The sequence below is a fragment of the Dermacentor albipictus genome, chromosome 10, assembly GCF_038994185.2.
Source record: "Dermacentor albipictus isolate Rhodes 1998 colony chromosome 10, USDA_Dalb.pri_finalv2, whole genome shotgun sequence".
NCBI lineage: Eukaryota > Metazoa > Arthropoda > Arachnida > Ixodida > Ixodidae > Dermacentor > Dermacentor albipictus.
Window position 1 is genome coordinate 9,602,131 of NC_091830.1, and position 14,984 is coordinate 9,617,114.

General features: G+C 46.7%; 1 protein-coding gene across 3 annotated transcripts; it reads left to right on the top strand.

Moving 5' to 3' along the window:
- Positions 1 to 401: 401 nt before the first annotated feature.
- Positions 402 to 12,763, top strand: LOC135920391 (uncharacterized). Of its 3 annotated transcripts, XM_065454651.2 has the most exons (5): positions 402 to 622; positions 5,356 to 5,419; positions 5,514 to 5,747; positions 7,416 to 7,864; positions 10,917 to 12,763. In XM_065454651.2, the coding sequence occupies exons 3-5, from the start codon at positions 5,544 to 5,546 to the stop codon at positions 11,365 to 11,367; spliced, it is 1,104 nt and encodes a 367-aa protein (XP_065310723.2). In that variant the 5' UTR covers positions 402 to 622; positions 5,356 to 5,419; positions 5,514 to 5,543; the 3' UTR covers positions 11,368 to 12,763. The 3 variants fall into 3 exon arrangements, with proteins under 3 accessions (XP_065310723.2, XP_065310721.2, XP_065310722.2); XM_065454649.2 differs by having other exon boundaries at positions 5,356 to 5,747; XM_065454650.2 differs by lacking the exon at positions 5,356 to 5,419.
- The last annotated feature ends 2,221 nt before the right edge of the window (positions 12,764 to 14,984 follow it).

A 14,984-nucleotide genomic window follows, 5' to 3' on the forward strand; every position in this document is an offset into this window, starting at 1 on the left:
GGGGGGAAACTCCCGGAATCCTGGTTCATCCGTCGTGACGAATCTGCGTGCAACACTAACCGTGGCGCCCTGCCGGACGTCTACAGGGACGTGTGGGACGAGTAGAATGGACCTCGCTTCATTTGTGTCAGTTCATATTGAAGATGCCACCTTGCATAGGTGGCGAAACGTCTATACCCTTTTGTTGTTAGTTAATATTAAGTCGGAGTAAACTTTTTTCTATCTAGCCGGCTTTTGGAACGCACGTACACACACACACTATATATATATATATATATATATATATATATATATATATTTATATATTGTGAGGGTGCTTCTCCCGCGATCGCTTTTGTCACGTGCGTTTCATGCGAGCCAACAGATCTCGTTCCCATCCGGCGTGTATCGGATATCCGATTGCGCTTCTGCGGACCGAAACATCGACCGAAGCAGTCTCGCCCTAGCCGCTGGCCCATCTAGCCACTGCGTTTGCTCCGTAATGTAACCGACTTATCATTTTGTTATAATATGTAAACTAGTTGTCATTCTGCTTCTAAACCGCCTTATTTCTAATATTCTGCGCCTCTTGCTCAGCGCAAGTCTCACCATAGCCTCCAGCCAACCCATGTATTCAATACAGGTACGTATGCACCCATGTACTCGTATATAGGGCGTCCCAGCTAGCGTCCAAGCTGTTCAACGTAAAAAAAAAGATAAAGAAGATGCAGTGCAAGTTACAATATTATAAACCTATGGTGTTAGGTTGTCAGACCTCCGACGACCGAACTCTTATGTTTGTATCTTGCAGCGTGTTTTAACATCGTTATTGTTTTTGTTATACAGCTTGGCGAATGTTAGCTGGGATACAAACCATCCTAATTTTTTTGCATACATTACAAAACGCCAGTGTTGATGATATTCTAGTGGTAATCAAGGGGAATAGGCTGAATTGGCCAGGTCATATAATGCGTGGAACAGATAAGCGATGGTGAATCAGAGTGACCGAATAGGTGCCAAAACAAGGTGAATGCAGTCACTTGACGGCAGGGAATTTTGTTGAGTGATGCGTTCCATAAATGTGCCGGTATTTCATTCATTTCGATATGTCATGCATTTAAGTTATTCCCTGCGACTCGTATCATATTCCATATTCGGAAACCACGGCAACAAATTTGACGAGGTTTGTTGCATTAAAAAAGAACATGAAATCTAGTGACTGTTGGTTTCAACTTTTTTATTTAGATCGTCATTTTTTATTAAAAATTGGCAGAAATAAAAAAAAATTTCAGAAAACGAAACTATCAAGTTTCCAACTCTGTAACTCAGCAAGGAAAGATGATATCACAATTCTGTGTATGGTATCTGATAGTAAATCTAAAGCGGACAAAATTGATATGTTACTCATCGATCTTCAAAAATTCAGTAATACGAAAATGCAGCTTTTGCAGAACTCTTGTGCGCAACGTAACAAATTCACGTAAGATATAAATTGGCATATTGAATTTGTCCGCTTTTAATGATCTAACGGATGCCGTTTACAGAACCGCGATATCTGTTTGTGATGCAGAGCTATGAATTTATAAACCTTGTGCGTCTATCTTTTTTTCCAACTATCGAATTTCTGAAAATTCTTTTCACAAAACTCATGCCCTAAATCGAAATTCCACTTCCAACAGTCACTAGAATTTAACTTTCTCTCTCAAATGCAACAAATTTCATTAGAATGGGCTCGAGGGTTATCTCAGAAAAGCGTTTTTGCGTTTTACGTGTATTTGAATAGGCTGCGTCGGAGTTGGGCCAGAGCTAAAGCTTCCTCTTAAAAGAAATAATCCCGATTTCGATTCTAATATTGTTAGTTCGGTTGACAAAAGTAACTGGAGGCCTCCGGGAGAGACTATCGTCCTTGACGATGCACTTAAACAGATTAGTTATGGTAATGGCAGTTACGATCATTGCTTAAGGGCGCGCAATAAACCTAGGATAAGTGTCAGCAGCGAGAAGGCGTACCTGAGTCCCGCAGATATAATAACAATGAAGCATATATGTGCTGCGATATGCGGCCGTGCGTATCTGAGTAAAAATGACGACGTCGCACGACTGATAGATCGTGCGTCGAACTGCAGCCATGATAGCCGGAGCTTACGAAGGTTGTGTCTACGTGGAATGTGCTCAGCAGTAAATATTCTGTAAGGCTCTTCGTGTGAAGTTGTGCCAGCGTTCGTTCCGAAAGTAAGTATGCCGCAACGCTTTGACCAAGAGGTATCGGGATGCAATTTTCTTTTGTCTTCCAGAACAAACTTATTCAGGTGCAGTACTCTTTTCTTTTCGCTCAGACAAACATGTTAGAAGAGCTGCTCGAGTCATGTGTACTGAGTAGGCGGACAACGCCGTGAAGTGTGCATTTATAGGCGCTGCACTGAATGGTAGACTGCACCCTTTTCTTTCAACTCCCAGCTGAAAGATGAAAGTTCTGTAGCTACAGAACTTTCATTACTCTTTTAGAATGTGCTTGAATTGTTGCATGTTCTAATACACTCCACAATCAGACGCGTTTTAAACTTAATGCTTTAAAGGGATATTCAGCACTTACCGCGGTTTTGGTTTCATTAAATTTTGGCGATAGGATTGCTTTTTGTTTTTCTGGTTTCGCGTCATTCAGTGAAACACTTTGCTTCGCGTGCTGTGTCTGTAGTTTAGTGTGGATAAAGTGCAGTGCATCTGTTGTGTTTTGGTGTGGTGGCGAGATTTCAAGCCGTACTCCTCAGCTGCGACGTTCAGAGCCTCAAGAACTTCTCGTAATGCCGTATCAGAATTTAGAATGTGTTTCTTCTACCTTTGTTATGTTGTGCGACTTATGATGTATCTTTATACAGTCAGACAGCCTCTATAAGGAAGCGTTTGGGACCTCCAGAATCCTTCGTTGTACGGGTCACTTCGCTGTAATGGTAGCGCGCAGCTAGCCAAGCACGTTCAGCAAAATAAAAGAACCCTAGTTAATATTAACTAAAGAGATACTTTGGGAATTAAGTCGCCAAATTTCTTCTGGGCACTTCGTTCGGTGGAATGTGCGACTACAGCCGAACGCTATATGGCATCGAGGATCGCGGCATGCTCAGCTTGAGGCGAAGTACAGCTGCAGAGCGTCGGTTCCTCTTCAAATTTCTTCGCTAGCATTTCCTGAGAGGTTAAACCAAAATGCAGGGTAGCAAACTGGATATATATCTTCCTGTTAACCTCCCTGCCTGTCTCCTCTCTTTTAACTCTCTCTCCCTCTTTTGAACCGAAAACTCAGGAACTATAGTAGCCGGTGCAATGACGACTGTGCATTCAGGTTATGTGTAAGGGAGAAAACACAAGCAACGCTCAGATGCAATATGTCTTCACATGCAGGCATGATGTACGTACTACTTAAGAACACACTGGACCAAATGCTTGCAGCCACGAGTTCATACATGTTGCATTTGAACAGACATACCTGTCTTGAGACGTATACCTGTCTACAGGCTCTTCGTCACAGCTGCATTCGTAGACCCTCGCTTTCATGCTATCCTGATGGTCTCGATGATGTCGTCAGTCGTCATTTCCGAGCAGATAATCACGTCGGTTTTACCCTCTAATGCCCAAGCACAGTTCACACGGAGGTGAATGAGAGCAACTTGAACACCTTCATTTGCTGCCGTGGAGAGTACATTTTTACAAAAAAGACAAGGAAATTGCATTTGAGTTTAGACCTAATTAATACAGTAGCAAATAATTGATTAGTGCTCGGCATGTTGAACTATCTATCGTTGAAGCTTCACTCCAGCGTATCAAAAACTTGACTGTACTGGCCTCGCGTTAAGTTTTCTGCGTTTAAATAAGCATTTTAAGGCATCACTGAAAACTCAGCGAGGCACATATGATATGTTCTGGATTAAAGGCTTGAAGTAGGAATTGTCTATTAGTATATTACTAGTGCGGTATCCAGACATCCCCGCATAACCTATGTTGCGGGGTCGACCGGCGCTTCCTATGCGCTCTGCTGCTCTGTTGTGGCTACGGCAATGATGAAGGAAACTGAGGAGATGCCCTACCCCATGGAGGAAGGAAACTAAGGAGAGGCCCTACCCCCTCCGCGCGCTAGGAGAAAATTGTGGAAGAAGTGACGTAGTAGGTTCCCCTCTTTTTTGCAGATTTTTTTTTATTTCTTTGCCGTAGCGGCCACGCCTTTCGGGCCACAATGGTGGCTCTAGTGTAGAGGTAATAAGGCACTCAAACCCACGAATGTTTGTGTTAATTAGGGCGAAGCTGATTAACGTGCAGTTAATTATGGTAGCTTTAATTAATGCGCTGTAATCCATGACTTTTGTGGGAGAAAACAAGCATAAGAAGTAACAAAAAAATGTGCCTTCTTTTTAGCATGATTAGGGGCATCCATGTAGAAGAAGCGGTGTGGAAGAAGACGACGACGAGCTGGCGAGCAGTGGCACGAGCGCTCGGATTTTCTCTACCTCACAACGTGACCTTCAAACATAGATCTAAGGCTTTCGCATTGAAAAATAAAGAAAACGCCTTCATGTCAACACGGTTGGTCACAGATATCACAAAGATCAATGGCAGCATGCCTGCTTTTTTGTGCACTGATTTGTGACATATTTGTAAGAATTTTTTGCTGTTATTTGCGCTTCGTTTTCAGTTTATCTTGCTTTCGAGGCTTTTCTACGCTAAGGACGTGACATTTCCTGTTGCGGGGTCTCTTAATCTCACAGATGGGTTTTATCATTTCGGTAATCATCTACAGCGCACTGGTTCTATACAGTGCCTTGGTCCTAAGGTTCCGGGAAGGTAAAGCCTAGACTCTCAGCATGTTGTATACCGGATGATATGACTACAAGTCCGCAAATAAGTGACCAAAAGTTCAACTGTCTCGACTTTACAGCTGGCTGTGTCTGTCACCGAAATACTTTTGGGGGAAGGCGTACTGCAGAAAACCAAATCAGATGGAGAAACGAATTTTAAGCCATCAAATAGAACTAAGTGATAGTTAATCTTTTCAACGGACACTGTCACGTAGTATTATAAATTACGTGTTAGGTGTGATAGGTTACGAATATATCAGATTTCGTGCTGGCCCCAGGATTCCAAGCAAGTGGACGCGCCTTCAGCTGTGAAACATTTAAAACCTGCAATTATAATGTACGCGTCAAAGCTGTCAATTCAGAGATAATCAGAGCGGTATCAGCGATAGCACGCAGTTTATGATGTCCGCCACTGCTCTGATGATAATGCTGCTGCTGACGATGATGATTTCTTGTGTAATGTTGGGGACATATACCACGAAAGTGATGGATCTGAAAATTGGACACCAACATGGCTTTGTGTTTTTTTTTTCAGTTCTCTTACTAACTACATTTGTACGGAGCACGGGTCAGCGAGTCTGTGTCATGGACAGTGCAAGGTCTGGACGCTCTCAGCAATGGGGAGAAATCGAAAGAGAACTCCTCTCTTTCAGCATGATGGTCAACACGCGCGATCCGCATTTTCTACGCAAGGTTTACTACCGCGACGATTGGAGCGACGTCATGGCCAAGAAGGGTGCAAGGGAGGTCCTCAGGGGTGTCAGGTACCCGGATGACAGCACCAGGCGGTCTCTGTACGCGTCCTGGCTGAGGATCTTTGCCTCGGGTGTGTGGCACGATTCGTTCGACCACCTCATGCTCGAGTGCGTGGCTGCCACGCCGTCGCCGACGACTCCTCGCACACCTCTCTTCGCTGACATCTTCAAGGTTCATTCATTATTTCATTCATATGAGCATTGAAGTAGAATAACCCTGGCTATTCGCAAACCTACCTCGACTAGACGTTCCTCCTGTAAGGTTCTTCCTAAACACAGGGCAGAAACGTTCCTGGAACGTTCCTCTAAACATAGCTGAGAAATGTTTCTGAAACGTTCCTCCTAGACGCAAGGTATCATAAAGGTGTGTTTATGTTGGAGAAGAAGGACAAGTTGGGACTCGTTCCATCCTTGTAGAATGATGGAATGAGTTCGTATAGGGGCAGAAAAGGTGGGTAAGATGGGCGGCGGAGATTGCCCGATTTCCAGTGGACCCGTCTGAATCCGCAAGTGCCAATAAACGTCCTTCCCTAGTGGAGTACAGTGCTGTCTTGTGACACAAAGCGCGAAAAGGGCCCCTCGGCGATTACTACGATGAGGGATTTCTTGGGGAGCCCTCTTTCAACATGATGCATTCGGATATACCTTTCGGACTCGATTAGTTGTATAGGGTCTTAATTCAGCGGAGTTAGCGGGGTTGTTTCGGCCGGCCAGGCTAACCCCACCTGTAGCTTGCTCGGGAATCTTCGAAGCATATTAGCAGTATACTTAATACTCTAATAGGGGGGGGGGGGGCTGCACCACACTGCACTTGCAAGAACAATTATTGTATATGCTCCCGCGAGCACAAACAGCAAGTATACTTGGTGTGGTCACTGTGGTTGAAGCGTGTCTTTGAATACTCGCTCGTTGTACGCTTTTAATTGAAACTGACTACCCAGTGTAACCTACAAGAAACGCGGACAGAATTTTTTAAATGATAAATTCTAGTGTTCTTGCGTGCCAACACCACGATCTGATTATGGGGTACGCCGTATAGTGGGGGACTCTGTAAATTTTGACCACCTAGGGTTCTTTAACGTGCACCTAAATCTAAGTACACGGGTGTTTTCACGTTTCGCCTCCGTCGAAATGCGGCCGCCGTGGCCGGGATTCGATCCCGCGACCTCTGGCTTAGCAGCCGAACGTTATAGGGAATAAGTAACCACGGCATGTCCGGAAATAAATGATGCCGTAAAATAAAAGCGTTGTTTTCGTTAACCAGCTCAGAGACAAAATTAATGTGCCCTGACGGCATCAGCAACTTGCGCTTGTCACCAGCAGAGGGTGGTGATGTAAGTTTACAGTCAAGCTTATCCTCACTAATACTAGTTCGGACGAACGTGACTCGTTCGTGTTCAAAATTGCGCTTGGAGATCTTATCAAGAATTTCAAGGCTTACGTGATATCCAGCGGTAGACTTTAGTTTTTGTCGGAAGGCACAGATATGGCGTCATTGTCTGGTGTCACAAATTTCGTGGCGCAAGTTTCTATAGTCCGAAAAGGTGGGAACGAGACGCCAGGCTAAATATTTAAGACGGACGTATTCGTGTCAATAAGCAATAACATAAGCATTGACCAGCCATTGTCACGCGGCATAGAGGCGCTCCGTCGCATGGTGACGCTTCGAAAAAAAAATATGGCATCGGGATGTTTATTCAGCCTCTGCGTCGCTTTCTGTCACACAGTAGACCTCTGCTTTCGACAAAAAACAACCACAACCCGGTACCTCAGAAGCGAATGCTACAAATGTAGCTTTGTTGAATGAGCATTGTACTCTTCGTCTTGATGTGCATTCAAGGTACGTGATCCCGTCGACCGGTCCCCACCCTTAGGACCTGTCTTGAACCTCCCCGATATTCCGACCCTCTTCGGACGGAAACCTGAGGAGGTCGAGCCTCTACCTGACTCGCCGGGCTTGATCACCTTCTTGGCGGACCTGATACGGAAGAGTCGGAATAGTCGTGAGGCTCTCGACGAAGCTGGAATGATCATCGGCTTCTACAGCCTCGCACTAGCCGTCGTCGTAGCCAAATCGGTCAGGGACGTGGACGAATTCTTTTGGAGACGGATGAAGAGGGCATTGGCCGTGGCGGTGCCGACGTCGTTCGACGGAGACGCGTACTGCCCCAACGGGAGGTTCTTAACGCCGCTCGCTCTCAAAGGCGACCGTGGCGTGGTGAAGCCTTACATCGTGCTCCTGGTCCTCGGTCAGTACGCCTACCACGCCAACAGCGACGCTGACTCGAGGTAATGACTGTCGCTTGCGCTAAGGCTTTAGCTTCTGAGACACGTAGTCATCAGGGGGGAGGCTATTGCCATAATATTGAAGCATGCTCTTTCAGCCACGATCCTCACCTATACAAATCGGTGATCACGAAAGGCTCTTCTTAAATGTTAAATGCTCGGGCCACATGTTTACGTTCGGTGCTGTTTGTAGACCTCTGCTAGCGGCGCCAGAGCTCCTTTCAGTGTTATATGGCCACATGCCATCGCTAAGCACCAGAAAAGTGATTATGGCCGGTGATTTTAACCTGTTCACCATTGATTGGATCAATAGCCCCTACATTTGACTCACCAATTGAGAACCCTACACTCGTGACATGATGTTGACTTGCGACCTAGTGCAGCATGTAACCAGACACACTCTTAAAACAGTTGCAGCCTTTTTGGTGTATATTTGCCACACAACGATAATCGTCATCTGTATTGCTTGCGCTTCCTTTCTTGAAAACGCTGCGCTCGTTACTTTCCTGTCGAAAATCCTCTGTCATGCCGATAACGCGCATGCCGTTTGTGACTTGGAAGTAACGGGCTCGTAGTGTTAAAGGAAATGCGGGCAAGACAGATGAGGATTATTGTTGTGTGGCAAAGATACACCCCAAAGGGTGGAATTGTTTAATTTAGAGTGTAGTACTTTGGATATATATAGTTTTTAGCATGTTCTTGAATTGCAGAATTTTTGCTAACATATTATTTCTCTAAATACATCGTATACCATTATATTCAAGTGCTATATGTATTTTATCCGCCGCGGTGGCTTAGTGGCTATGGTGTTTCGCCGCTAAGCACGAGGTCGCGGGATCAAATCCCGGCCGCGGCGGGCGCATTTCGATGGGGGCGAAATGCAATATATATAAAGCGCCCGTGTCCCGTGCATTGGGAGCACGTTAAAGAGTGGTCTAAATTAATCCGCCCCCACTGTGGCGTGCCTAATGACCAAATCGTGGTTTTGGCCCATAAAGCCCCAGAATTCTACTCAACTATATGTATTTTCTTTCTTCTTTTTTTCTGCGCAGATGTGCATGTTGTGTATGAATTCACAAACTTACTCGTGTATTGTGGGGTAGTGTGACATGCTAATTTAATTTTCTTTGTTGTTGCGTAACAAGAAAGCCGCAAAGTTGTTCGACCAGGGTGCAAACTTCATGGTTTTTTGTCCCATGTGGTCACCGAACCTTGTGCAATCTGATTATATGCGCAACGTGAATTGTATAGCATTTTCTGGAAGGCACGCGGGCACCAACGATTACACTGGAACCTTTGACGAGTCATGTATAAAAGCCGACGCTCTCGACCAGCTGATCAGGTTTCGACGATCGCCGACGGTGCTCGCCGCTATATTTGTGCTACCCGCCGTGGTTGCTCAGTGGCTATGGTGTTGGGCTGCTGAGTACGAGGTCGCGGGATCGAATCCCGGCCACGGCGGCCGCATTTCGATGGGGGCGAAATGCGAAAACACCCGTGTGCTTAGATTTAGGTGCACGTTAAAGAACCCCAGGTGGTCAAAATTTCCGGAGTCCTCCACTACGGCGTGCCTCATAATCAGAAAGTGGTTTTGGCACGCAAAACCCCAAATATTATTATATTTGTGCTTTGAATGTCAGTTGCTTTTGTGGGCACATGCTTCGAATAAAAAGTTAGTTTCGTGATTGAAGTGTCGTCTAACCAACAGACCGCTCACTATTGTTCCCCCATGCTGATACCGGATTCATTTCTTCGCCCTTGTAGCGATACTCTGACTGGCTCACAGCGAAGCTGTATGTATGATTCGCGGGATTTCTTAGTCTGCGTCGACATAAGACCATTCCACGAATTGAAGCGAAAAGTACTTATCTCCATTGGAATTACGCATGCAAGGCACACCCCAGTATGCGTTTCAATAAAGAGAAGTACAAAAAGCGCCAAACCATATTATAGACGATAAGGTGCGTACGAACAATGCCAAACACGTAGCGTTTGCCGCGTGCTTTTCCCGGTAAAGATCACGGTTGCATAAGCGCCAACTGTAGCATACGAAGTAGGAAGTGATGTCACTACACTTTTATAATCTTTTTTTTAAGAACTCGCCTAGCAACCGATTTCATTTGTATTGTGATAGCGCTATGGGAAGGCCACGTATAGTTAGGACTCCCGAAGAGCAGCCTGAACACGAAGAGCGGTGACGGGAACAGCAACGTCATACGCACAATGTAGTCTTGCTCAGGCTCGTCAGGACCTGAGGCTCAGCGCAAGCCCCAAGCGTGACAAGACAATGCAGAACTTCGTTTTAGTACAATGAATTTAATTGTCTTGCTGTCAGTCATTTCCGGTAGCGCATTGCTCAAGCGTCCAAGGCTACGTTACATCGGTCTAGCGGATCGGGCGATACCGCAGCTTCGCTGGCCAAGCACCTTCTCTTCGTGGATTGGAGCCCTATTTTTTTCATTTACCCTACCCATCTTTTGTTAAGAGCACTCTTGAAAGGTGTTGGCGATAACCTGAGCAGGAAAAGCGCGGGCTTAGATAAGCTTAATTATAACAGCATACCTTGATCAGTAGCCTCCAAGATATCGCTAACACAGTTAATTAATATTTCAATTCCGTGTTTTCTTCAGACAGTGACGATACGCACTTGCAGGCATCATCGCTTTTTGAGCCTGATGAAGGAGTGCATGAAGGAGTGCTTTCACTGTTAGATATGAAAGAATATGGCTCTGTGGCCCAGACAATATACCTAATGCGTTCTGAGGCCGCTATGCGGACCCTATGTCACTCGTACCAACAACTCTCCTTCGTTCGTCGCTCAGTACAACGCTATTTCCTCGTGTTTGACCACCTGGGAATCAGCGTGCACCCTACGGTACACGAACGCTTTTGCATTACGACCCCATCTAAATGCGGCCGCCAGCGGCAGGGATAGAAACCGCGACCATTCATTCATTCATTCATTCATTCATTCATTCATTCATTCATTCATTCATTCATTCATTCATTTCGCTATGTGCTAATTTGCGGTTTCCTGCATGTTATTATTGTGCAGTGCTGACCAAAGATGCCTGGAAGAAGGCTTCCTGACGCAAGCAAAGTTCGGCCACCTCGAAGTAGTGAAGCTCCTCTATGACGTGCAGGATAAGACTGGACTCAGCGCCGCGAGTCTAAACCGAATCCTATGCAAAGGCCGCGGAAACAATGATCCCATCTCGAACTCCTGCTTACGCGTTGCATGCTTTCTCAAGGGCGCGCAGGAGCCTACGCAGCGTACGAGACCCTGGAGTCGCGCGTCCAACTACTACTACTTCGCAGACCTGGACCTAGACGACAACATGGAGTACGCCATGCGGCTGACAGCGATCCTGGCGCCCGACCCTAACGACCAGCGGTGGCAGGACTTTCCGGACGCCGCTCGGCCAAGCATGAAAGACGCGCGACTTTGGGCCAAGGGCTTCAGTCGGGCTTTGCGCAAAGGAAAGTTTGCCGGACTCGCCAAGTGAGCCGGAGTCGTAGCCTGATTCGGTGGTCTAGTGAGCCCAACCTGGGATGATATTCTGGAGAGTGTGAAATTGCGCCACGTTGTCGAATTCGCCGTCTTTCAAGCTCTCATTGATCCAGAGGGCTGCTACGGCCTCTGTGATTGGCTCGAAATGCAGCTATTACAAAATGTGGCGATAGGGCGAAATGCGACGATGTCTAGAATGTCACACAGGAAGACCATTGTGCTGTTATTGCGAACTTGTGCCGTGTGACTCCAATGATAGCTTCTCGTAACCAGTTTTGATGCTTAAGATATATTATTCGCTAATAAAGGGCCCCTCACCAGGATCTGTATAAAATGTTGGTTATGCACTGGAAGTTGTACAGTCGCGTCAGCGGAGCGTTCTACCGCAAGAAATTTTAATAAGAGCTTATTAATAGCGGAAATAGAAGTAAATGAAATAGTGCAAGGCAACAGTTCAAGAAGGACACCTTCCTGCTCCGCAGTTCTTTCTCTCCCACTGTCTCCTCCAGGGTTTAAAGTCTCCCCCCCCCCCCTTTGAGTGAAGGGGGGGGGGGGGCGAGGCCTCATAGAGCGGCGACCAGTATAGCACGCGCACATTACAATCACACAAGCTCATAAAATATATATACCTATCAACCGATTAATCGCTATGAAATCATTATTCGAAAAATCGCAGAGTTTGAAGTGCCCCGCAGAAGGCACTACTGGTAATAAAACCACGTCCAGCGCTTGTCGAATGGGTACCGCCGTGGACCTGGCAAGAGGAGGCGGAACCCCTCCTTAAAGAACAAGAAAGGGGGGCCTGCCCCCTTCCCTTGACTGTCTCGACCAGTGTCTGTAATGCTCCGTAAGCAACATTCGGCATAAACAATGTTACGTGACTTCCCTGTGTTCTCTCGTAACGGAGCCGAACACCTAGGTGACCTTGGCGTCGCGATCCAAGGAGGAAGGAAATAACATAGGAGGGAGCATTAATTACGTCGCGCGTCCAGCCTTCGCGAGTCAACTCTCCGCGAAGCCGAAAGCTTCCTTCGCTCTTTCTTCCTCAGAAATTCGGCCCGTCAAGTGACCCTGCGCTTGACGAACATGGCCCCGTGTGCATGGTTCCCGGTAGGTATAAAGCCTGCTGGTGACACTGTCTAGTCTTTTGTTATTCATGCCTTAAGACTGGCGCTGATCCTGTCCAATTTTTGTTCGCTTCCTAAAATGCTATAGTCAGTTTAGCAGCGTTAAATACTGCTGCTGCGTCTGTGTCTCAACGTCTTTTAAATTTTGTCGTGTAAGCAAACCTCTGTTGTCAAGCAACCTTAATTGTCCTGATATGCCAGGTACCGAAAACCCCTTGCCCTGTACTCATCATCATCATCTGTGTAATAAATTTTGTTGCCTTCCGTGCGTATTTCCTCTCGCGAACGGTGGTAGCTATCGCACTCAGTTGAAGTTATTAAAGTGCACACATATTTTTCTGTGGCGGATAAATATTGGCTGTCGAGCCTATAGCGGTGAACTTCAAGCTGGTCATAAACGAACATTTTGCTGCTTGTTCATCTGACCTGTATGGGTTGCAAGATATGTCGTAGCTTTGTGTTCCAAGCATGGAAACGTTAGTTGAACATGTACGCATGTTTGCAAGTTAATGGCTCACGGCAGCTGATATATTCGGGTTGGAGATGCCATTCCCACAATTAGACAGCATGGATTATCTGCAAGGGTGTAGCCCCTTAACAGTATAAGAGACGAAGCTCAACTGAAGGAAGCTTAATACATAAAAAAATCCAAGGACACCTAGCACTTCATATGAGTTGTGCATGTGAAAGCATTAATGTCCAATTGAACGCCGCTGTGCGGTCCTTCTAGTTTTAAACTCTTCACGGGCAAGCAAACGCGTTCAGACGCTTGGCCAGCGCCTCCTAGATAACACAAGACCATAACAAGGCTGGTGCACTTCGATCCGTGAAATCATGCTACCTTGCCCGACTGGCGTAGAATCTAATGGGGATGCTCCCGAGTAAGCCGCGGCGATTTTGACGTTACCGCTTTCGTCATGCCGTGCTTGGGCAGCGCCTCCTTCAGAGCAGGCCTGTACACTCTGCTTTATCACTTCATGCCACTTGGACTGAGATTTCCATCGCCAAGCCTGGTGGGACGAAAGCGGTGACGTCAAAATCACCGCGGCTTACTCGGGAGCGTCACCATTAGATTTCATGACAGTCAGGCAGGGTAGCATGACGTCCCGTATCGAAGTGCACCGGCCTTGCGGCCTTGTTCTGTGTAAGAGGCGTTGGCTTGGCAAAAGAAATTACGGTCGAAATAGCATGATTTTATAAAGCAGAGTGCACAGGTCTGCTGTCTAGGAGGAGCGTGGGATCGTAGGTTAGAAACTTACTACCGCCAGCGTTTTTCCTTTCTAATTTATTACATTAATTTCTTTATAGCAATTAGCGAGGCGAACTTAGAACGCAGGCGAGAGCTTGCGAGGACAAGGAATTCGCGGATAACATGGCCTCCGAGAACGAGGGTGACGTGACGTCGCGGCGATGCCCTCTCCCTCACTCAACGCCTGGCGTGCCAGCGCTGCAGCAGCTGTTCCCTTTCGCCCGCTCTGCTCCGTCGAGGCGCGCACGTGACGTGGCGTCGCAGCCAATGGGAATTTAGGTGCCGTTTCGCTGCTACAGACGCCGGCTTTTTTCGCTCAATGGGCCTTGTGATGCTTTCGCATCAAAAACTAAATAATGTCTACACTATAGCTTCCTGTTGGCTTTTGAAGACGCCATCAAGAGAAAATTGGAAGGAGCATTAGCTGACTATTTGTCTATAGCTTAATTGTCCGGTCTGTACGTATGTCTTGTCAAGCTGAACTGGAGACGTCTTGAGCAAGCTGGGAAAAGGCGACTGTTAGGTGAGTCTTCGTTACAATGGACGGATCGCTAGACTCGCAGCATGTTATCCTCACGCCTTCTTCAACCGCGCCATATCGCTACGGCCTTGGCTTGGCGGATTCCTCGTACTTTGCTTCGCGCAAGACCCGTCTAAATTCGCGGGTCTGCAATTGAAACAAGACAACGCAGCCGATGAAATAACTAAGCCGCTCCCGGTACACACGTGCTCAAGAGCGTTTTGCTTCCAAGCTTAGCACAAACAAATCAGCAGACATAGGACATTAAGAGCAACAAAAACAGGAAGGCAATCAGTTGTCAGAAGACCAGCGGCGGAGTAATGTTCCGTCTGATCCGGCATTGCAAACAGCGCCGAACGAAACTGAACGATGCGCTGGTTCAGGGGCTACAGCAATTATTCATTTAGTCACATAACTTTCGGCAGACGGCGAACGCCTCAGGCCAATGTGGAGAGAAGTAAAGCCAAGCCTGATGAACGAGAACATTTCCAACATACGTTGGAGCCAACCACTGACAACCGACCTAGCGTTCCGAGTTCAGTACCAAAGCAACGCCGCATTCTTTCAAAGATATCGCGCCGATCACCGGCAGTGCAACTCAATCCGTGCCCACTGTTATTTTATAAATCTTTTCTCCTTGCCACGTTGCGCCATCTACCAAACTGTCGTGAAAACAAAGCACAATGACGGACCAATCACAGTGCCGTATGGCCGTG